This window comes from Dendrobates tinctorius, unplaced genomic scaffold, assembly GCF_039654945.1.
Source record: "Dendrobates tinctorius isolate UK_male_01 unplaced genomic scaffold, ASM3965494v1 ptg000075l, whole genome shotgun sequence".
Taxonomy (NCBI): Eukaryota; Metazoa; Chordata; class Amphibia; order Anura; family Dendrobatidae; genus Dendrobates; species Dendrobates tinctorius.
In genome coordinates, this window is record NW_027361743.1 from 43,232,418 (window position 1) to 43,258,074 (window position 25,657).

The window sequence follows — 25,657 nt, forward strand, 5'->3', positions numbered from 1 at the left end:
AAATGCTGAGAGTACTTACGGTGATAATTGCTTGGCAGATGCTGATTGGCAAACAGCAGCTCACAAATATCATTTTCAGGTGGATGCTAAGAGCACTTGCAAAACTTTGCATCGTTCTTTATCTTTAGTCACCTAGCTCTAATGGTATGCGTTAATGCTAGGTAGTGCTCAGGTCAGGGGTGAACCTAGCCTCTCTGCTGCCTGAGGCAAATAGCAAAATGACGCCCCCGCACACAAAGTACATTTTTATATCTATACTGTAAACCTGAGTACAATAGTGGACATTTTGATTTAGATAAATAGACAAAAAAGGTGTCCAAACAGAAGGATGTCAGCGGCATCACACGCACATACAAGAACAACACAGAAGTATCCAGAACAAGGATCATTAATGGCAATAATAGGCCTGGCACAGGGCCGGCCTGCCGGACTGGGACAAAAAACCAGCCCCGCCACACAAATCCCACCAGCCCACAAACTATAAGAGTCATCAGCCCCGATCAGTGAATTTTTGCTATACTTTCTTGTCACCTCATCACTCTCTTGTAGGAGTTATTTGAAGAGCCACATGTGAATGGCACCACAGTGCGTATGATTGACCACAGTTCCATTTACATGGTGCTCTTCAAAGCTATGTTTCCCAGGATCATGGGGGTCCCAGCGGTCAGATTCACAACAAACAGAAAGTCATCCCCTATCCCCACATAATGCTCCATACAGTATTATGGGCCCCATATATTACTGCATACAGTATTATGGGCCCCATATAATGCTCTATACAGTATATTGGGCCCCATATATTACTGCATACAGTTATGGGCCCCATATAATGCTCTACACAGTATATTGGGCCCCATATATTACTTCATACAGCATAATGGGCCCCATATATTACTTCATACAGCATAATGGGCCTCATATAATTCTTCTCACCATACCCCGCTGGTCTGGTCTCCTAAGTGTATTCTGATCCTCCGCACTGCTTGGCACAGGGACATCATTAACTTTACGTGTATAATTGTCCACTTGGACTGATAGTAATAGTGATTTGTTTGTACCCTGTTGTCTGGGGCTGGCCCACTTTATGGGGGTGCTCAGGGCATATGATTATACACCAGTAAAAAGTATGAAAGGCTCAATGTGACCAGTGCCACCTAGTTTCCTACCCCTCCTATTCTACTGGTACTGTGGGCACACTGACTGGTACTGAGGAAAAGAAAGAAAGAACAGAGAGAGAGAAAAAAGAAAACAGAGAGAGAAAGAAAGAACAGAGAGAGAAACAAAGAGGGGACAGAAAAAAAGAACTGAGAGAGAGAGAATGAAAGAGGCGACAGAACAAAAGAACAGCAAGAGAGAAAAAAGAAAGAGAGGAAAGAAAGAAAGAACAGAGAGGGAGAGAGAAAGAAAGAGGGGAAAGACAGAAAGAAAGAACAGAGAGAAAGAAAAAGAAAGAGGGGAAAGAAAGAACAGAGAGAGAAACAAACAAAGAAAGAAAAAAAGAAAGAAAGAAAGAGGGGAAAGAAAGAAACAACAGAGAGAAAGAAAGAAAGGGGAAAGAAAGAACAGAGAGAGAAAGAAAGAGGGGACAGAAAAAAAGAACAGAGAGAGAAAAGAAAGAGGGGAAAGAAAGAACAGAGAAGGAGAGTAGAAAGAAAGAGGGGAAAGAAAAAACTGAGAGAGAAAGAAAGAAAGAAAGAAAGAGAGGAAAGAAAGAGAAATAAAGAAAGAACACAGAGAGAAAGAACAGAGAGAAAGAAAGAAAAGAAAGAAAGAAAGGGGGAAAGAAAGAGAGAAAGAAAGGAAGAACAGAGAGAGAAAGAATATAGAAAGATTAGAGAGAGAATGATAGAAAGATTACAGAGAGAAAGAAAGAGGGGAAAGAGAAAGAACGAAAGAACAGTGAGAAAGAACGAAAGAACAGTGCGAAAGAAAGAACAGAGAAAGAGGGGAAAGAAAGAACAGAGAGAGAGAAAGAAAGAGGGGAAAGAAAGAACAGAGAGAAAGAAAAAAGAAAGAAAAAGAACAGAGAGGGAGAAAAAAAGAAAGAGGAGAAAGAAAGAACAGAGAGGGAGAGAGAAAAAGAGGGGAAATAAAAAACAGAGGGAAAAAGAAAGAAATAAGGGAAAGAAAGAGCAGAGAAAGAGAAAGAAAGAGGGGAAAGAAAGAGATCAGAGAGTGAGAGAACAGAGAGAGAAAGAGAGGAAAGAACAGAGCGAGAGAAAGAAAGAATGAGGGGCAAGAAAGAACAGAGAGAGAAAGAAAGAAAGAACAGAGAGAAAGGAAGAACAGAGAGAGAAAGAAAAAGCAGAGAGAGGAAAAAAAGAGGGGAAAGAAAGAACAGAGAGAGAGATAAAGGAAGAGGGGAAAGAAAGAACAGAGAGAGAGAAAGAGAGGAAAGAAAGAACAGAGAGAGCGAGAGAGAGAGAAAGAAAAAAAGAAAGATTAGAGAGAGAAAGAAAGAACAAAGAGAGAAAGATTCTATAGCAGCCCGGCTCCCATTGTAGTGCCCACCTGAGCCTCCCGATGCAGGACATATCATGATCCGCTCACATGGCCGGCATCCCCGAGTTTAAGGCGATCCCGCTGTCCGCGCTGTCGGAAGACATGGTGAGGGATCTGAAGCATTCCCTGAAGTGCCTTCATGGTTCCGTCACAATCTCCTCCCGAAATTCCCTCATATCCGGTCAGCTTCTAGCACGTCACTTCCGATGGAACATCATGTGCAAATTTTAAAGTGCTCCTCGGGGCTCCAACATGTACTCCCATGTCTGCGGGAAAAGTAAGCTCCCGGCCGGGCCAGACCTTGTACACGTATGGCTCCGCACACCTCATACACACACGGTTCCGCTTTTTATGCCTCACACACACGGCTCCACTCAGTACACACATGGCTCCTCTCCGTAAACCTTGTACACATGCGGCTCGGCTCCGTACACCTTTAAACACACATGGCCACGCTCTGTACACCTTGGACACACATGGCTCTACTCCGTAAACCTTGCACACATGCGGCTTTGCTCCATACACCTCATACACACGTGGCTCCACTCCGCTCCATACGCACGCGGCTCTGCTCCACACACACACGGCTCAGCTCCGTACACTTCGTACACACAGGGCTCCGTTTTGTACGCCCCATACACACACAGCTCCACTCTGTACAACCCTCACACACGCGGCTCCGCTCCGTACACCCCGTACACACGCAGCTCCACCCCGTACACACGCCGCTCCGCTCCGTACACCACGTATACTTGCGGCTCTGCTCCGTACATCCCGTACACACGCGGCTCTGCTCCGTACATCCCGTACACACGCGGCTCCGCTCCGTACACACCGTACACACGCGGCTCCGCTCTGTACACACGCTAATCCGCTCCGTACACCTCATACACACGTGGCTCCACTCTGTACACCTCACACACACGGATCCACTCCGTACACACACATGGCTCCACTCCGTACACGCACACACACGGCTCCACTCCGTACACACACGACTCCGCTCCGTACACACGCTGCTCCGCTCCGTACACCTCGTACACACGTGGCTCCACTCTGTACACCTCGCACACACATGGCTCCACTCAGTACACACATGGTTTCACACCGTAAACCTCGTACACATGCGGCTCTACTCTGCACACCTTTTACACACGTGGCCACACTCTGTACTCCTTGTACACATGCGGCTTTGCTCCATACACCTCGCACACGCGTGGCTCCGCTCCGTACACATCGCGCACACGCGGCTCTGCTCCGTACACCTCGCACACGTGCGGCTCCGCTCAACTTGTACACATGGGTCTGCTCCATACACCTTGCACACTCACGGCTCCACTCCGTACACCTCGCTCAGACATGGCTCTGCTCTGTACACATCGCACACGTGCGGCTCCACTCCATACACTTCACACACACGGCTCCGCTCCGTCCACACATGGCTCCACTCCGTAAACCTCGTACACATGCGGCTCTGCTCTGTACACCTTTTACCCACGTGGCCACACTCTGTACTCCTTATACACACGCAGCTTTGCTCCATACACCTCGCACACATGCGGCTCCACTCCGTACACACGCGACTCCGCTCCGTACACATACGGCTCTGCTCCGTTCACTTCGTACACACAGTGCTCCGTTTTGTACGCCCCATACACACACAGCTCCGCTCCGTACACCTCGCACACGCGTGGCTCCGCTCCGTACACCTCGCACAAACGCGGTTCCGCTCCGTATACCTCGCACACACGTGGCTCCACTCAACTTGTACACATGGGTCTGCTCCGTACACCTCGCACACGCACGGCTCCACTCTGTACACCTCGCACAGACATGGCTCTGCTCTGTACACATCGCACACGTGCGGCTCTGCTCCATACACCTCACACACACGACTCCGCTCCGTACACCTCGCACACACACGGCTCCACTCCGTATACCTCGCACACACATGGCTCTGCTCCGTACACCTAGCACACATGCGGCTCTGCTACATCCACCCTGTAAACCCCTCCTGACCCCACACATAAACTTGCCTCATTCAGCACGATGACAACCAGCACAGCAGAGACTTGCATACACTGAGGCCCCTGATCATGTGACCTCGACTCCTCCCCTCCTGTGACCTCATCACAGATCCTGTGGCAGAGAATAGAACATAGCGGCAGAGGAGAGCAGGGACGGAGATGATCGATAGACCGAGGGCTGATGCGCACAGGACCTGTGATGAGGTCACAGGAGGGGAGGAGTCAGGGGTCACATGATCGAGGGCCCTGACTCCTTCCCTCCTGTGACATCATCAATTACAAGCCTTTGCACGCTACCAGCAGCACCAGCGTGCAGGCTAAATTGCAGGTGCTGCTGGTAGCAGAGCGCATAATGACGCCCCCTGTGCACAGCAGCTGTCTGCCGCCTGAGCCACAGGCTCAAATGGCCTTATTATAGGTGCACCCCGGGCTCAGGTACCATGCGCTACCTAGCTTAGCCCATACAGTTCTATTTTCAGTGAACGGGTCTGTTCACTGTGCGTTACTGTAAACGCACCCAAAAACGCTGCAAGCAGCGTTCGAGGGTACGTCATGAATTAACGCATACTTTCTAACGCATGCTAATTTTGGCACGCGTTAGTATGTGTTAGTATCATTGTGGGCAATGGGTGCGTTAACGGATCCGTTACATAGCGTTAGTGCCGCTATGTAACGGATCCGTCAGCGCATTGCCCCCTAATGCAGTGTGAACCCAGTCTTACAGAAAGATTTTGAAAATTTTCAGAGGTCTGGACATAGTCACAGTAACTGACCAGCTGTGAAAGAGGCCTTGGAGAAAATGGAGTCTGAGCAGGGGAGCAGCTGTCTGGCTGTTGATAGAGGACAGTGAGAATTAAAGAAAGATTGGTCCTGGAAAAGTACGGTATTCATCAAAGATAGTGCTTAAGAGGCTGATGAGTCTAAGAGACTCATTTCGGAAAAAGTTCCTTCCTTCCTTGACACCCCCTGAGGAAGGAACTTTTTCCGAAACGCGCGTTGGGGCTCGCAATGTCTGGTGTTGTGAGTTCATTTTCCCCTTCACCATTGAGGTCTGATGAACTCCCTCTTCTGGTGAAGGAAGGTAGTGAGGCTGATTACCAAGCACCTGAGCAGGATGATGATGACTGGGTGACTGGAATTGCTGACTGGATATAAGGCAGCCGACGCCCTTCTGCCTTGCTGGTGATTTCTCAGAGGGATTCTAGGAAACCAGTCTGATTCCTGCTCCTCAAAAGCTAAGTTTTCTGCTCTGCTTTTTGCATTTGTGTTTTGGTTTTGTTTTGCCTTGTTTTTCTGGATTTCTGCCATTCCCTGCTGGGGTGAGCTGAATTCCTTTTTGCTCTGTCTTCAGAAAATACCTGAGTACTGATATAGTCTTTTTGAAGCCTAGCGTCTTCAGGGCTTTTTTCCCTATCAGTCTGTTGGCTCTTGTTTTGATAGGGTTTTGGCAGATTGCAGACAGCAGCTTTTCTATCCTGTCCTATTTAGTTAGCTTGGGCCCCATCATTTGCTCAGCCTATCTTTCTATCTGTGTGAGTGTTTTTTCATCTTGCTTCACCGTTATTATATGTTGGGGGCTGCCTATTGCTTTGGGGTCTGCTCTGGGGCAGTTTAGATTTCCCTTTCTGTCTTTAGGCTATTTAGTTCTCCGGCTGTGATCGAGGGGTCTAGGGCACCGTAGGAACCCCCCACGGCTACTGCTAGTTGTTGTTGATAGGTTCAGGGGTCTGCAATCCGATAGCTGCCAACTTCTCTGGTTTTCTGGACTTAGCTAGTAGTTCTGTTTTTGCCTCCTACGGTGACTCATTCATAACAGTCTGGTGCTTAGTGTCTCTCCCTGGTATGTGTCGGACTTATTATTTTTTTGGCCACAAGGTTGTCATGGAGTCACATTTTCTACTTGGGTGATCAGCTTTGGATTTTTTCGTTATTTTTCTATGTTGGCCATCCACTTACTATTAACCCCTGGCATCCTTTTCCCTGTGACCATATGTTATTTATACCTAATTACATAACCGGGATGTATGTTATATTATTTTGTTATCTATTGAGGTGCACTGTTTACCATCACCCTGCGGTTTTTTCTTGTGTCACTTTTGTAGCCACAAATTGTCATTTTTACCTGGGTCTTTAATAAAGATTTGTGATTTTTACCACATCTTATCCTGGACGTCTTTGCACTGGTTTTTCCTTTTGATTTAACTGCATGTTTACAGTGTGTCCAGCACTATGCTACAATGAGCTGGGGTATTACTTTACTGTATTACTTTCATTTATGATTATTCATATATGATGTTACTCATTTCTAGCTCGTTGTGCCGCCATTTTTGTTCATTAATAATTCAGTCATTGTACACTTTCACGATTAGATGGCGACAGAACACAGCAAACGAGAAATGCATTGCATCTAAAATGAAGGTGACTAGAAATGGAGAATTACAGCTCACAAATAATGTAGAGGGCCAGTTAGAGAGTGAGCAGTAGTGTACAGAAGCTACTCACAATTCAGTATTACTTAAAGGGACAGACACACTCTAGACTGGGTCACTACACATGCACAAATACATAATGCAAAAATGCTGTGTTATATGGGTTTGGGGAACAGCTGCTAGCTATCTTGGGGCATATCCTAATCAACAGACCTCACATAAAGACTATAAAATAGCTGCAACTCTTCTATCATTTACTAGAGTTGAACAAAATGATTCTTGGGACCTTGGTCATGTCGGTAGTCAGTGGCTACTGGAAAAAAGCCCTGCTAATCTCCTTACACCTGCTGGCATTCCCAGTGCCTCTCCTGATTGGTAGGTCCGGTGTGATGTCATGAGTGCGCCATGCCACAACAATGATGTCACCTAGTAAACAGAACGGGCATCGGGAATCCTGGCAGAAAATGGAGTACAATGGCTCTGGTTTAGCGGATACTACCGACATGGCTGCTGTACCAGAGTTCTTCACATCATTCTCTGCCACTTGATGTTCAACAGACTTTGTCCACTGATTGTGAGAGTAATCAGTAATCTGTGTTCCAGACAATAACCATTATGCTGATAAAATGACAGCAGCTACCAGAATGCCTGTGGCTCATTGTGAAAAAAAATATTGTGTGCACTAGGTAGCACTCCTCTCAGGTTTAGCATTCTTCAGTGCAGGTTGCCAGGATTGCTGTGTATATGCTATTCCGAATCACTGAAGCATCCTTCTCTGTGTGTAGATAAATTAATTAGGTAGTAGCTGACAGTTTCTGAAAAAGAAAACTGCTCCTGTGTACTCTCTCGTTAGCAAATAGGTGCTACATCAAATGTGAAGATAATTGCCCCAAAGGCAGACTGGATGTCTACGTAACATCACATGGTAGAAAGGGAAATGTCAAATTTCCCCTGTCATATCTTTAATAATTTGATGTCCAAACAATGGATGGATGTATCTGTGTTTGGGAAACCTAACTGCTTCTGTGGCTGCAAACACCATGGTTTTTAGACTTTGGGAACCATAGAAGTGCAATATCAACCCAAATTATGGATATATCATAGTCCTGTTTAGCGTGTCTAGGATGGTAAAAGTATACTCAAAAATATGAACATGAATTGTAGATCTGCCCAAAATTCTGTGGTGACTCCTCTGTCAGAAGGTTTCAAAGATTCCATCTGGAAGACAGTTCTGTATTTTATCATTTGTTATTTTATAATTTTTTTCCTTGAGTGTATGTCATTTTGTTATTTTATCTTTTTGGAACTTTTTAAGCACTGTAGATTTTTACATAAATTAAATCTAAAATTTTGTTTCTTACTTCCTGCTCTAAACAAACCCACAACTTCAATGAGGGAAAGAATAGCCTGGTTGTACTACCCAGTGTATGCCAGAATGCAAGAAGGGTACCTGACACTTTATACAGAGCTCCTGTGCATAATATCACCAGTGATCACTACATTATCTATACCCTGACACTGTATACAGAGCTCCCGTGTATAATATCACCAGTGATCACTGTATTATCTGTACACTGACACTGTATACAGAGCTCCTGTGTATAATGTCACCAGTGATCACTGTATTACCAGTACACTAACACTATATACAGAGTTCCTGTGTATAATATCACTGGTGATCACTGTATCATCTGTACACTATATAAATAGCTCCTGTGTATAATGTCACTGGTGATCCCTGTATTACCTGTACACTGACACTATATACAGAGCTCCTGTATATAATGTCACTGGTGATCACTGTATTACCTGTACACTATACACTGTATACTATATACAGAGTTCCTGTGCATAATGTCACTGGTGATACCTGTATTACCTGTACAATAAATACTATAAACAGAGCTCCTGTGTATAATGGCACTGATAGTAATATCATGTTTATTAGTATTGTGGTTTTTATTGATTAATATTAACGATATTAATATACACTCACTGGCCACTTTATTAGGTACACCATGCTAGTAAGGGGTTGGACCCCCTTTTGCCTTCAGAACTGCCTCAATTCTTCGTGGCAGAGATTCAACAAGGTGCTGGAAGCATTCCTCAGAGATTTTGGACCATATTGACATGATGGCATCACACAGTTGGCGCAGATTTGTCGGCTGCACATCCCTGATGCGAATCTCCCGTTCCACCACATCCCAAAGATGCTCTATTGGATTGAGATCTGGTGACTGAGGAGGCCATTTGAGTACAGTAAACTCATTGTCATGTTCAAGAAACCAATCTGAGATGATTCGAGCTTTATGACATGGCGCATTATCCTGCTGAAAGTAGCCATCAGATGTTGGGTACATTGTGGTCATAAAGGGATGGACATGGTCAGCAACAATACTCAGGTAGGCTGTGGCGTTGCAACGATGCTCAATTGGTACCAAGGGGCCCAAAGAGTGCCAAGAAAAAATTCCCCACACCATGACACCACCACCACCAGCCTGAACCGTTGATACAAGGCAGGATGGATCCATGCTTTCATGTTGTTTACGCCAAATTCTGACCCTACCATCCGAATGTCGCAGCAGAAATCGAGACTCATCAGACCAGGCAACGTTTTTCCAATCTTCTACTGTCCAATTTCGATGAGCTTGTGCAAATTGTAGCCTCAGTTTCCTGTTCTTAGCTGAGAGGAGTGGTACCCAGTGTGGTCTTCTGCTGCTGTAGCCCATCTGCCTCAAAGTTCGACGCACTGTGCGTTCAGAGATGCTCTTCTGCCTACCTTGGTTGTAACGGGTGGCAATTTGAGTCACTGTTGCCTTTCTATCAGCTCGAACCAGTCTGCCCATTCTCCTCTGACCTCTGGCATCAACATGGCATTTCCGGCCACAGAACTGCCGCTCACTGGATTTTTTTTCTTTTTCGGACCATTCTCTGTAAACCCTAGAGATGGTTGTGCGTGAAAATCCCAGTAGATCAGCAGTTTCTGAAATTCTCAGACCAGCCCTTCTGGCACCAACAATCATGCCACGTTCAAAGGCACTCAAATCACCTTTCTTCCCCATACTGATGCTCGGTTTGAACTGCAGGAGATTGTCTTGACCATGTCTACATGCCTAAATGCACTGAGTTGCCGCCATGTGATTGGCTGATTAGAAATTAAGTCTTAACACACAGTTGGACAGGTGTACCTAATAAAGTGGCCAGTGAGTGTATAATATATATATATTAATATATAATATATAATATATATTAATGATATTAATTAATATAATAATATTAATATTAATGCCTTTCTAGAAAACACAGGCGATTGTCTAAACGCTGTGTCTAACATCATGTCCTCACTATATCTGAAACTGAACCTGTCAAAGACTGAACTCCTTGTGTTTCCTCCCTCTACTAATGTACCTATACCCAACTTTGCCATTTCTGTGTGTGGTTCCACTATTACTCCCCAGCAACATGCCCGCTGTCTTGGGGTCATACTTGACTCAGAGCTTTCCTTTGCCCCCCACATTCGATCACTGGCTTGCTCTTGTCATCTGCACCTCAAAAACAATTCTAGAATTCGACCTTTTCTTACTTTTGACTCTGCAAAAACTCTTACTGTTTCTCTTATTCATTCTCGTCTCGACTATTGTAACTCTCTTCTAATCGGTCTCCCTCTTACCAAACACCCCCCCTCCAATCTGTCTTGAATGCTGCAGCCAGGATCATATTCCTCACCAATCGTTACACCGATGCCTCTACCTTGTGACAGTCATTACACTGGCTACCCATCCACTCCAGAATTCAGTATAAACTTATTACCCTCACCCACAAAGCCCTCCATGGCTCAGCACCACCCTACATCTCCTCCCTTGTTTCAGTATACCACCCTACCCGCGCTCTCCATTCTGCTGATGACCTGAGGTTAGCATCCTCAATAATCAGAACCTCCCACTCCCGTCTCCAAGACTTTACACGTGCTGCGCCAATTCTTTGGAATGCACTTCCCAGGTCAATACGATTAGTCACCAATCCCCACAATTTTAAGCGTGCCCTGAAAATGCATTTATTCAGACTGACCTATCACCTCAACACATTAACCTAATCTATCCCTGTGTGGCAGAGCCAAAAGTTTTACCATAACCAGGTTCCCCGCATCATGTTCCCACATGCTTTATGCATCCATTAGCCCTCTGTGTCTGTACTGTTATACACTTAACATTATGGCTGGTCCAGATAATCAGGGCAATTGTTACCACCCGCCTTTCGTGTCTACCTTTTTCCTCATAGATTGTAAGCTTGCGAGCAGGGCCCTCATTCCTCTTGGTATTTGTTATTATCTATGTGATTATTGTTATGCTGTAAAGTCTACTGTCTGTACAAATCCCCTCTGAAATGTAAAGTGCTGCGGAATATGTCGGCGCTATAGAAATAAAATTTATTATTATTATAATGATGATGAATATTGTAGTATTCGGTCACTATGTGGCGGTAATTTGTGGTCTGGTCATGGTGTATGTGGTATTATTCGATCACTATGTGGTCTGCTCATGGTATGGTGGTATTTGTCCCTTGTGTGTGTTATTATTTGGTCACTATGTGGTTGTAATATGTGGTCTGGTCAGTGTGGCAGCATTTCTCCCTTGTATGTTGTGAGAAAAGGTGCCACAGACAGATGAGGTGACAGATGGATGGGTGAGCAGAGTTCCTTTAGTACTAATTTTAAAAACTTTAATAAAATCCTTTAATACCATTCACCCTAGTAAGGAGTGACTGACAGTGACCATGTGCACTAGACAGGACGTAATGAGACGGTGCATGAAGGTACACGTAGGGCGAGAAGGGGAAAGCGCTTTTACGTTTAGCTTCTGTTACTTGTATTTTGTGGTTGAGGAAAGTATGTTTGTGAACATGAATGTGGCTTTAAAATGGACGTGGCTGCTTAACAAAAAGGGAACCAGTTGTTAAAAATTCGAATCCCACGCCTGGGTGAGCGTACAAGTGAGTATGAGAAGTGAGGTTCCCTTCGCAGTCACGTCCGAGTCATGAATGCCAGGAATCAGGGAATAAGCAGTCCTTGTGGCAATATATATATATATGTATATACTGTAACTGAGATTCAGGGCAGTCAACACCAATCCGTCAACAAACTCTTTCAGAAGTCTATAAATCTATGTTGGCACGAGTATGAGCCGCACCAGTCAGCTCCATTCTCCTTAGGCCAACCAAGAATACATTATAACTTGTGAGATACTAGCTTGTTGTTGCTCTTTCACATAAAAGTAAATCCGCTTTTAATTACGGTTTAGATAAGGTCAAACTTTTACAGTTTTTGCTCAAGGCAGGAAAACATAATAGTCATATCTTTGGGAAACTAGGTTACCTCCATAACATTTCTATTTAGAGTAGACTGGTGATGACTTCAAACAAAACTGTGGCACCCGCCCAGTGGGTCAGTAAAAGCCGTGGGCAAAAACTGAGAAAGAGTCGGAAATAGTGTTCATTTTATTTAGTACTTGATGCTTCCACTGTGCTTCAGACATACATACAATCACAATGGCACAATAATCGGGCTAACTGAAGATATTTTATTGTCATACTGTCCATTATTCTCATACCCAGGCTTGAGCTGGACCATAGGGGAAAGGGTGGGTCCTTAGGTAGGCCCCTGTGCAGGAGTGGGACCCCCACTCTACTATATGAGCCACAGTTGTGAATAAGGGCAATATAGCTGAACAGTGACCCGAAGAGTCGATGTTACTGGTTTTCCATTAGCACGCCACTCCGACACTACTCATACTACATGATGTCATCATACATGGCAGCATGCAAAGTAATTGGTGATCAGACAGGCACTGAAAGTGAGGTAGGAAAACCTACACATTTAGAACTTACTAGTTCTTACTTATGGTATATCATGAGCAACAAATAGTAAAGTTTTAAACAAGTAGGTTTTCTCATCCCATTTTTAGTGTCTGTCTGTATGCTGCTTTATGAAATGTACTAGTAAGACCTAATAAATGTGAAAATCTGTAGGTTTTCCTACCCACTTTCAATATCTGTCTGTAAGCCATTTTATCAAATGTGAAATATAGAAGATTTTTGCAAATTTTGTGCGGAGCTTTTTCACATTGTTTGTACCAAAATATAACTGAGTTATAGAATTTCAAATTATCTTTAGAAATAAATAACATTAATAAAATAATAATATCTATAGAAACAATTATATTTCCTATAGTAAATTCAATCCCTGGTTCACACTTCTACCATTCTATATATTTTTACAGATTCACCTTTTTGCTTCACATGTGTCATTTATGTTGGGGACCATAAGGAAATTCAGAACTGTACCATAGTCAAACATCTTTTATTCTGGATATGTCTTCTGCCCAGAATAACAGAGTGAAACAATGTTCTTTTCACTTTTGTGTAGAGAAAATAGAATTAAAATCCTTACAGAAACCCTAATAAAAAGTCACCATAGTACTACCATATGGCCTCATCACGACAATGAACAAAATATGTTATAATGATTAGGTCACCACAGGCGCAGAGCTTTGTAACGATGATGCTTTACTTAAGTAATGAGAACAAAGGAGTCTACAGAGAATATAATGAGCAGATAGATGTAGAGATTAATTGTAGTATTAATAGAAAGTCTGTATTTTTGCCATTCTAAAAGCTTTTTATTTTTAAGTCAATAGTTATTTGCTGCATTCAAAGTCTCCCAATTCTTCTAGTTCTCCTTAAAGGAGTCCTCCAGGCTTAGGATATTGATGATCGGATTGGTGCTACTCTAACACCCGGCATTCCCACCAATCAGCTCCGTTCACGGTTTAATGGCTGATATTAGATCCTACAACTCAGCTGCTATTCAAGGTAATGCGTGCTGAACTGCAGTACCTGAGAACAGCCACTAAACAGTGGACGGAGCTGTGATATTCTGCTCCATTCACTGTTGACATCTGGTCGCGGGTGGAAGTGTTGGGTGTTGGTCCCACACCGGTTATCAATATATAGTAAGTCCAAAAATCCATCAGACATCCATAAACATAACCTTCTGATATGTCTCACACACTGTACATGTCAAAAGATCACATTAGTAAAGTCTGTAATTTCCAACAACTGCCAATTTTTAAGAACAAAATGGCTTGAGTCTCGAGACGCTAGAATTCTCTCTTAAAGAAATAACTGATGATTCCAGGAGCACAGACTTTATCACAGAAAATAAAAAATATCAGAAGACTAATCTCTGTGGATTATGGATTTGGCCTTAAATTTTCATTGCAAGTCACATTAGTTATTAAAAACAAGATGGCAAGACCAACCCAAGTCTCGTCCCAAGACTTTATGAAGACTGACATAGGACACGTCATCCACACGAAGCAGGGCAGGAAAACGAGGATTGCAGGGACAAAGGATGCGCCGAAGCCAGACTAGAGACACCCATAGGACCGAACCGGCCAGTCTGTGAGTATAATAAGAGGTCTTATCTTCGCATCTGCAGAGGGGTCGGGACTTTTTTCACAGCTTTCTACCATGGTGTAAAAGAGGCCTTAATGGTGGTGGCCATACTTATTTACGGGGAAAACCTGGTTCCCTTTTTAAGAAATATAGAATTGAGAGAGAGAGAGCATTAGCATGTGCCTAATGTAATATATATATATATATATATACACACACTGTATATATATATATATTATCACACACATATATATACACACACACAATTCGTTCTGGCAGAGCACATTTCTGATTGACAGGTGACACTGACAACAGGAAGCGATGCAGAAGTGCATGTAATATTCTGCCAGCAATAACAAAAGATAAGAAATGAAGACTGTACCCTCTGTCTCCGCAGACTTCCTGGGCTGGTCGGTGATGGGCTTGGTGATTTCCCCGAGCGAGGAGTGGAAAGCTGGCTCCCTGGGGTACCATTGACTGAGAGAATAAAACAAGGAGAGCAAGTTAATTAAAAAATGATCTTCATCTCCATGTGACCCTGTTTGCACTAAATCAGCCCATAATGTATCGCTGTCATTTGTCTGCGCTTTCCCTATAAGAAACAGCCATGTGTACTTCCTTTCATTCATGAGGCTGATTGCAGCTGTGAAACAATGAGAATACCAATCCACACACGGGGCCAATGTGGCGTTACACTTGCAGCAGGATGATTTATGTCCTGGAGGTATCGGCTGAAGAGCAGCATAACCCTACAGAACCTGTAATTGCATGCTACATGTTATACACTCTAATACATGAAGCAAGAGGGTATCATAGTGCAGCGTATTATAAAACTAAAATATTCATAAAAGAAGCAATTTATTCCCTCTCTGTCTAATCACATTAATAGTTAGTGCATTAAAGTTTTACATTTCTTAATGTTGCAGTTTTGTGTTCACGATATACAAATGCAATCTATAGCTAGATATTATATACGTATATAAATATATACATACATACAATACTAAATTATATACAAATATCGACATCAAAATTATAATAATAATATACAAATACAATCTATAGCTAGATATTATATACCGTATATAAATATATATATATATACACATACAATGCTAAATTATATATAAATATATACATAATAATAATAATATACAAATATAATCTATAGCTAGATATTATATGTATAAATATATATACACACACATATATATATATACACTGTATGCATACAATACTAATTTATATACAAATATATAAATATTATTATTAATAATATACAAATATATATCCTATAATTGTTGTTGCATTGCTTTTATAATGCTATTTTTTTCTATTTTCTTTTATAACATAAAAACGTAACCCTACTATGAAGCCCAATCTAATGACTTAATGCCATGCTTTTATAGCTACTTGGTATCTAACAGTTCACCTGCTATAACTATAATTACCGGCTGCTTACATTGTATATTGTTACTAAGGTGGCTGCACAATATACCTTATTACACCCGGCTCGGTGCTAGAAATATTTACATTAATACATAATAATAATAATAATAGTAATTATACTATTCACTATCACCACCATAACATAGCTGAAATAATAATGCAGCTGTAAAGGTTTAAAAAATTGATAAAACGTTGTGAATGTTTAGGAAATCAGTGGTTAAACTTACCTTCTATAAGCTCTAACATGAGTAAGGCTTATGTGATAAGACAGGTTGTATATAAAAAAAACCCCCCAAAAAATGAAATGAATCAATGATGTAAAGCCAATGGTGCTTTGTCGTTACTGAGGCTCTGGCACAGTGGTCGGGAGGCAGCGAGGAGCTGATAGGATGCTGTGCTGCTCATACAGAGAGATGCAGGATGCAGAAGCAGATGCTTATAATGCGTAAGCCTGACGTCTTCCGAGCAGCAGTGGGAGGTGCAGGTGCAGTGCTAGGGCTACTTCAAAAGGTATCCGAACATTGCCGCTAAACCACTGGAAGGACCGCCCCCCCTCCCTTCCCATCACTGTCACTATCCCTCTCTTACCATTACACCCAAAGGCTGGAAATTTAATAAGCTTTGGTGTGAATCATTAAAGGGCTCGTCAACAAGGGTAAAATATCAATTGACTCATCTTCAAATTGGAAAGACAATAACTTTTAATATCCAATGATGATTATTGAAACAGAAATTAAGTGGGAAAGCTGTCCTCACTACTAGAAGAATGTGGGCAGCAGGGGTTAGCACTGCAGCCTTGCAGCTCTGGGGTCCTGGGTTCATTTTCCACCAAGGACAACATCTGCATGGAGTTTGTATGTTCTCCCCGTGTTTGCGTGGGTTTCCTCCGGGTTCTACGGTTTCCTCCCACAGTACAAAGACATACTAATAGGGAATTTAGATTGTGAGCCCCATCAAGGAGAGTGATGATAATGAATGCAAAGTGCTGAGAAATCAATGGCGCTATATAAGAGAGTGAAATAAATAAACATGCTCATCTTGTAATGACTAATTCTGATTCAACCCCTTAGTGTCAGAGCCAATTTTGACCTTAATAACCAGGCCAATTTTTACAATTCTGACTACTGTCACTTTATGTGGTAATAACTCTAGAACGCTTCAACGGATCCCACTGATTCTGAGAACATTTTTCGTGACATATTGTACTTCCATCATAGTGGTAAAATTTATTCGTTATGACTTGCCCCAACCAAAGAGTCACCTTGTCGATGGTGGGATGGCTTTTATGCTATGTTTGATCAAATACAGTATTACTAAGAACTCTGTATGATTTAAATGCACTTTTGCTTTTTACTTATTTAATTACAGCAGGGTTTTTTTCATTTTGTCTTTTGTAGGTTTTTAAAAATTTACAAAACCAGTTTTTTAGGGACCACCTCACATTTGAAGTGACTTTGAGGAGTCTATTTGACAGAAGGTACCCAAAAGTGACACCATTACAAAATCTGCACCCCCTCAAGGTGCACAAAATCACATTCAAAACATTTATTAACCCTTCAAGAACTGAAGCAATGTTGAAGGAAAAAAATTAACATTTAACTTTTTTCACAAAAAATTTACTTTAGACCCAAACTTTTGTGTTTTCACAAGGGTAACAGGAAAAAAATGGACCACAACATATTTTATGCAATTTCTCCTGAGTATACTGATACTGTTATGTTGTAATGTCTATTGTCTGTACAAATCCCCTCTGAAATGTAAAGTGCTGCGGAATATGTCGGCGCTATAGAAATAAAATTTATTATTATTATCTTATTATTCCCCCATATGTGGGGGAAATGCACTGTTTGGGCGCACGGCAGGGCTTGAAAGGAAAGGAGTGCCATTTGACTTTTTAAACATAAAATTGTCTGGAATCAAGAGCGGATGCCATGCTGCGTTTGGAAAGTCCCTAATGTACATAAACTGTGGAGACCCCCCCACAAGTGACCCCATTTTGGAAAGTACACTCTTCAAGGATTTTATCCTGGGTTATTGTGAGCATTTTGAACACACAGGTACAACACAGAATTTGATAACATTGCCGGGGGACAGATCAGGAGGGTCCGGGGATGGTGGAGGTACCAGGGGTTTTGGGGGACTCTATTTTTCTCCTTTCTGATATGCTAGATCATGTCAGAGGAGAGAAAAAATAATTTTTAATTACACTTTTTTTTCTTATTGCCGTTATTCGGTGAATAATGGCGATCATGTCACAGGGAACAGTAAAAACCTGCCCTGATCATGTTCTCCAGGGTCTCAGCTATTCCTGGTAGCTGAGACCCCAGAGATTTTCCAAAGCTGGGGGCGCTATACCCTTATATCTCTGCACGCTGAGGAATAAGTACCCTTAGCTGCTGCCGTTAAAAAGCGTATCGGCGGTCATTAAGGGGTTAAGGTTATGGATACCTTTGACATGTGAAAACCTGTTTTGACATATACTACCGTTCAAAAGTTTAGGGTCACTTATAAATGTCCTTATTTTTGAAAGAAAAGCACAGTTTTTCCAATGAAGCTAACATTAAAAGATTCAGAAATACACTCTATACATTGTTAATGTGGTAAATGACTATTCTAGCTGCAAACGTCTGGTTTGTAATGCAATATCGTCATAGATGTATAGAGGCCCATTTCCAACAAACATCACTCCAGTGTTCTTATGGTATTTTGTGTTTGCTACCTGTGTAAGAAGGCTAATGGATGGTTAGAATACCCTTGGAAACCCATGTGCAAGTATGTTAGCACAGCTGAAAACAGTTTGGCTGATTAGAGAAGCTGTAAACCTGACCTTCCTTTCAGCTAGTTGAGAATCTGGAGCATTACATTTGTTGGTTCCATTAAACTTGCAAAATGGTCAGAAAAAAAGAACTTTCATGTGAAACTCGACAGTCTATTCTTGTTCTTAGAAATAAAGGCTATCCCATGCAAGAAATTGCCAAGAAACTGAAGATTTCCTACAATGGTGTGTACTACTGCCTTCAGAGGAGAGCACAAATAGGCTCTATCAAGAGTAGAAAGAGAAGTGGGAGGCCCCGCTGTACAACTGAGCAACAAGACAAGTACATTAGAGTCTGTAGTTTGAGAAATCAACACCTCACAGGTCCTCAACTGGCAGGTTCATTAAACAGTACATGCAAAACGCCAGTGTCAACGTTTACAGTGAAGAGGCGCCTCCTGGATGCTGGCCTTCAGGGCAGAGTGGCAAAGATAAAGCCATATCTGACATTGGCTAATAAAAGGAAAATATTAATATGGGCAAAAGAACACAGACATTGGACAGAGGAAGATTGAAAAAAAAAAAAGTGTTATGGACAGACGAATCCAAGTTTGAGGTGTTTGGATCACACAGAAGAACATTTGTGAGATGCAGAACAACTGAAAAGATGCTGGAAGAGTGCCTGACGCCATCTGTCAAGCATGGTGGAGGTAATGTGATGGTCTGGGGTTGCTTTGGAGCAAGTAAAGTGTGAGATTTGTACAAGGTAAAAGGGATTTCGAATAAGGAAGAGGCTATCACTCCATTTTGCAATGCCATGCCATACCCTGTGGACAGCGCTTGATTGGAGCCAATTTCATCCTACAACAGGACAATGACCCAAAGCACACCTCCAAATTATGCAAGAACTATTTAGGGTAGAATCAGGCAGCTGGTATTCTATCTGTAATGGAGTGGCCAGTGCAGTCACCAGATCTCAACCCCATTGAGCTGTTGTGGGAGCAGCTTGACCGTATGGTACGCAAAAAGTGCCCATCAAGCCAAACCAACTTGTGGGAGGGGCTTCTGGAAGCATGGGGTGAAATTTCTCCAGATTACCTCAGCAAATTAACTGCTAGAATGCCAAAGGTCTGCAATGCTGTAATTGCTGCAAAGGGAGTATTCTTTGACAAAAGCAAAGTTTGAAGGAGCAAATTATTATTTCAAATAAAAATCTTTTTTTCGAACCTTGTCAATGTCTGGACTAGGTTTTAATTTCATTTGGCAACTCATTTGATTACTAAAAGTATGATGCTCATGGAAAACACAAAATTGTCTGGGTGACCCCAAACTTTTGAATGGTAGTGTATATTAATGGTTACTTTTTGTTAATACAATTGCATGTAGTGTCTGAGTATGCAGGAAGCTTAGTTTTAGCTACCACGGGTATTACAAGAGTTTACCTTGTCACCCACTTCACTCAGCTGTCTAATCTCATCAGCCAACGCATGCCTTCTACGTAACAGTCTGCGACTACTTCCAATCTTAGTTCTGTGAATCCTGGTGTTATTATTCCACTCTCAACTCTATTGTAACGGGTACCTGTGTCCAGACAGCTAATATTGCTGCTGTTCACACCAATGATGCAAGAAACGTACCTGCTTACTATTTGATTCTACTATTTCTGTATGTAACCAGATCTGTACAAGCAAGTAATCAGTTTGCTTATTCACTGGCGCAAAACTTTGGGGGGTATGAGGGGTATGTGCCTTGGGCGCAACCAGCAAGGGACACCATCGGGCTACCTCATGCGGCAGTCCAAAATGTCTTCCAGGAAGCAGCAAAATGCTGCCCCTCAGGATTGAGATTCAGCTATTGTTTGAGCCAGTTGTTAACTGAAAGCTGGCTCATAGAACACGCATGGCAGTGTAATGAGGTCAACTGATCATGCTGCTGATGTCACTCCTGCTCCTCAGAGTAGCTGAAGACAGCAAGAAGGTAAGCGCTCAAAAAGAGCCGAAGACACACAGCCGTTTTCTTGGGGAGAGCAGAGAGAATTAATGACAAGGGACAATATAGGGTGAAAAATGGTTAGGGAGCACTATATTGTACTATTGTACAGTACTGGGCAGTGTGGTAGGGACAATATAAAGAGGGGTCAGTCTGAAGGCACAATGTGGGGGGGAGGTATGCATAAGGGGAAAGTAAGAGGAAGGGGCACAGCAATTTGTGAGCAAATGACAGACTTATGTTTGCATATAAGAAAAAAAAGGGTCTGTCTTATCAAATATATTGGTGGCATATTATAAGACTAATTATAATACCAGACCAGGTGGATTGCGTAAGTTGCTGTCAGGAGTGGGGAACTGGACAACGTGCTATGAAATCCATATTATTTCTTCCTCAGGTATATAGATCAAAACTTATACAGCCATATAAATAGCAAATGGCCATGACGCAATCATCACAAGATCTGGATCACACACCTGAACAATGGCAATGACCTACATACTAAAAAGGTGTATTCTCAGAGTGGCGGCTCAGCGGATGAAGCAGCAGCCAGTCCTTCCTTGATTAATTGATCGCACACGCCTTTCAAAAGCTTGTGCCTGATTCCAGCACAATTTCCCCATGTGAGCACTGCTTCCCTCAGGCCTTCTCTGTATACCTATCATGTTATCACTCTACGTTGCGCCTACTTGGTTTCTTGCAGCACTACTAAGAAAGCCATCTTGTCTTCTTTCTAGTCTGCCGCTTGGCTTTCTCAGGACAGTAACTTGATTATGTTCATAGCGGTCACGCTGCCATTGTGCAAACACCGGTGTCATCCTTGCAACCCCTTAGCAATGTCTATGATGAGATGTATGCCACGGTGGAATATCTAATTAATGAAATCCAGTAGCTGCCATTAATCACAGGGTACTGTATAGGCATGGCGGGTCGGCGATCTCTGAATGATATTGGCGATCATTTGCAGAAATTAGCTTAGAAAAGCAAGTTATCGGATTCTCATTTTATAGTGAAGAGTAAAGAATAAAATCATGGAAATATTAAGTATGAAAATCTGTTATATGCTGCTGTAAGAAATATAATTACTTCTCTTTTTACTTAAAAACTGTAGCATCAAGCACTGCCCTACTTTCATACAACAGATAATGCACAGTTCAATATGCACATTCAAGCTTTCAGCTGTTAAAACAGAAATACCAAAAACCATGATATGAAAGCACATTAATTCACAGTGAAGAGATTACTAGGGAAAGGTTCTAAGACGCAGCTCCTCTCCTCCAAATATTAGGCCCATTGGGAACTGAATCTGTGCAGTGAGCTCCCTCTAGTGGCAGCTCCAGTCAGATAGAATTTTATCATTAACTGGATGGCTACAGGATAGTAAACTTTATACCAGAAAAGCAGAGCTCCGACCATCAAAAGACTCTGGAGTTAGTTCATTAAATACAATTTAATTATTTTTGCCCCTGACCACCACCATTAATCCATTGATAATATTAATTTCAAATTAAAATTTTAATTATAAACCCATACCCTCCTAGACCACTGACAGTAGTTAATCGTGTTCTACACTTAAAATTAAAGGGGCAGACCTAGAGTGTGTGCAATAGCACTGACTAAATTGAAAGTCTTGGATATGCTACAAATTTTTACTGGGGTGTCATTCTGGTTTAATCATCACCTTCCACATTTATACTCTTTGCCTGATGTGGTCCTGTGGGCGAGGTACGGTGTCAAATTTGCCTTTCATGTTTTCTTAGATACTTCTGAATTGCTCACTCTTGAGGACTTCCAAACAGGATATGGGGTTATGGGATATATTACTGGAAGGGGCCCAGGATGGGGACATTATACCAAGAAAGGAAGACATTACATCAGGAAGGGGCCCATGATGGAAGACATTCTACCATGAAAGGGAGTCATTGTACCAGGATGGGGCTTTGTAGAGCGTCCTTTTGCGGCAGCAATTACAGCTGCAAGTAGCTTTGTATAAGTCTCTATGAACTTTCCACATCTGAACACTGGTATTTTTGCTCATTCTTCAACTCAAAACTGCTCCAGCTCCTTCAAGTTAGATGGTTTCCACCGGTGAACAGCAATCTTCAAGTCTGACCACAAGTTCTCAATATGATTAAGGTCTGGGCTTTGACTAGGTCACTCCAAAACTTTTACACGTTTCCCATTAAAGTACACGAGTGTTGCTAGAGCAGTATGTTTTGGGTCATTGTCTTGTTGGAAGGTGCACCTCCATCCCAGTCTCAAATCACTGACGGACCAAAACAGGTTTCGCTCAAAAATATCCCTATATTTCGCACCATCCCACTTCCCCCTCGACTCGGACCATTTTCTCTGTCCCTGTTGCCGAAAAACATCTCCACAGCATGATGCTGCCACCACTATGTTTCATTGTGGGGATGGTGGTCTTCAGCTTATGAGTTGTATTGGTTTGACGCCAGACATAGCGTTTACTTCGGTGGCCAAAAAGTTAAATTTTGGTCTCATTTGACCACAGCATCTTCCCCCATACATTAGGAAAGTCTCCCACATGTCTTTTGGCAAACTCAACATGAGCCTTAAAATTTTTGTGTGTGTAAGTAAAGGCTTTTTTTCTGCCCACTCTTCTGTAAAGGCAACTTTTTTGGAGTGTACAGCTTATTGTGGTCGTATGGACATACAGTCATATGTTAAAGTTTGGGCACCCCTATTAATGGTAACCTTTTTTCTTTATAACAATTTTGGTTTTTGCAACAGCTATTTCAGTTTCATATATCTAATAACTGATGGACTCAGTTATATTTCTGGATTCAAATGAGGTTTATTGTACTAACAGAAAATGTGCAATCTGCATTTAAACAAAATTTGATCGGTGCAAAAGTATGGGCACCCTTATCATTTTCTTGATTTGAACACTCCTAACTACTTTTTATTGACTTCCTGAAGCACTAAATTGGTTTTGTAACCTCATTGAGCTTTGAACTTCATAGCCAGGTGTATCAAATCATGAGAAAAGGTATTTAAGGTGGCCACTTGCAAGTAGTTCTCCTATTTGATTCTCCTATGAAGAGTGGCATCATGGGCTACTCAAAACAACAAAAGGATACTAAAAGTTGTCTCAGAGATTTAACCTGTCAGTTTCCACTGTGAGGAACATAGTAAGGAAATGGAAGAACACAGGTACAGTTCTTGTTAAGCCCAAAAGTGGCAGGCAAAGAAAAATATCAGAAAGGCAGAGAAGAAGAATGGTGAGAACAGTCAAGGACAATCCACAGACCACCTCCAAAGACCTGCTACAACATCTTGCTGCAGATGGTGTCACTGTGCATCGGTCAACAATACAGCGCACTTTGCACAAGGAGAAGCTGTATGGGAGAGTGATGCGAAAGAAGCCGTTTCTGCAAGCACGCCACAAACAGAGTCGCCTGAGGTATGCAAAAGCACATTTGGACAAGCCAGTTACATTTTGGAAGAAGGTCCTGTGGACTGATGAAACAAATATTGAGTTGTTTGGTCATACAAAAAGGCGTTATGCATGGAGGCTAAAAAAACACAGCATTCCAAGAAAAACACTTGCTACCCACAGTAAAATTTGGTGGGGGTTCCATCATGCTTTGGGGCTGTGTGGCCAATGCCAGCACCGGGAATCTTGTTAAAGTTGAGGGTCGCATGGATTCAAATCAGTATCAGCAGATTCTTGACAATAATGTGCAAGAATCAGTGACGAAGTTGAAGTTACGCAGGGGATGGATATTTCAGCAAGAAAATGATCCAAAACACCGCTCCAAATCTACTCAGGCATTCATGCAGAGGAACAATTACAATGTTCTGGAATGGCCATCCCAGTCCCCAGACCTGAATATCATTGAACATCTGTGGGATGATTTGAAGCGGGCTGTCCATGCTCGGCGACCATCAAACTTAACTGAACTGGAATTGTTTTGTAAACAGGAATGGTCACAAATACCTTCATCCAGGAACTAATTAATAGCTACAGGAAGTGACTAGAGGCTGTTATTTTTGCAAAAGGAGGATCTACGAAATATTAATGTCATTTTTATGTTGAGATGCCCATACTTTTGCACCGGTCAAATTTTGTTTAAATGCAGATCGCACATTTTCTGTTAGTACAATAAACCTCATTTGAATCCAGAAATATAACTGAGTCCATCAGTTATTAGATATATGAAACTGAAATAGCTGTTGCAAAAACCAAAATTGTTATAAAGAAAAAAGGTTAACATTAATAGGGGTGCCCAAACTTTAACATATGACTGTATACTCCAGTCTTGGGAACTCTGCAGCTCCTTCAGGGTTGCCTTTGGGATGCCTCTCTGATTAATGCCCTCCTTGCCCAGACAGAGTTTTGGTGGGCGGCCCTCTCTTGACAAGTTTGTTGTAGTACCATGTTCTTTCCATTTGATGATAATGGACTTGATGGTTCTTCGGGGAATCATCAGAGTTTGGGGGCTTTTTTTTTTATAACCAAACCCCGACTTGTACGTCTCAACCACTTTGTCCCTGACTTGTTTGGAGATTTCCTTGGTCTTCATGGTGTTGGCTTCTTACACCGGTTATCTCCTGCCACTGCAGGACCTCCAAATAGCAGATTGTTGAAGGTGCCAGGTGTGGGACCCCCCATTCTGCCCCTAATCTGGTATTAATGAACTATCCTAAAGATAGGCCATAAATATCTACATCCTGGACAACTCCTTTAATTCCCTTATCATCCTAACCACAAGAAACCACAACCACTAATCACTATTAGTCACTAAGGTTAAGGCCAGATGCGACTGTTATAGCCATGCGGTTTTAAGGGTGAAACCAAATATTGCTTAAAGGGATGATGCACTACTCTGACAACCCCTGCTCCATCACCATGTTTGCCCTCAGTAAAATAATAACAATGACACTCATATCCGGTACTGGCACTGTTCCAGCAGTGTTGTCACTAGTTCTCACGGGGATTGCGTGACATTGTTATGTTACATGATCCCTGCAGCCAATCAGTGCTTCACTCTCCCCACTTTCAAACAAATCACACACATCCTGAGAAACTG

General features: G+C 42.3%; 1 protein-coding gene across 5 annotated transcripts in view; it reads right to left on the bottom strand.

Annotated features, from left to right (window-relative positions):
- The window catches only part of DCLK1 (doublecortin like kinase 1), a 575,482-nt gene that overhangs the window by 185,176 nt on the left and 364,649 nt on the right, over positions 1-25,657 (bottom strand). For 4 of the 5 annotated variants that reach the window (XM_073583217.1, XM_073583216.1, XM_073583218.1 and 1 more), the window contains exon 6: positions 14,793-14,887. In XM_073583217.1, coding sequence (XP_073439318.1) covers positions 14,793-14,887 — 95 coding nt within the window. Of the gene's footprint in view, positions 1-14,792; positions 14,888-16,086; positions 16,283-25,657 lie in introns of those variants that run through there. The other variant, XM_073583220.1, reaches the window with a different exon arrangement.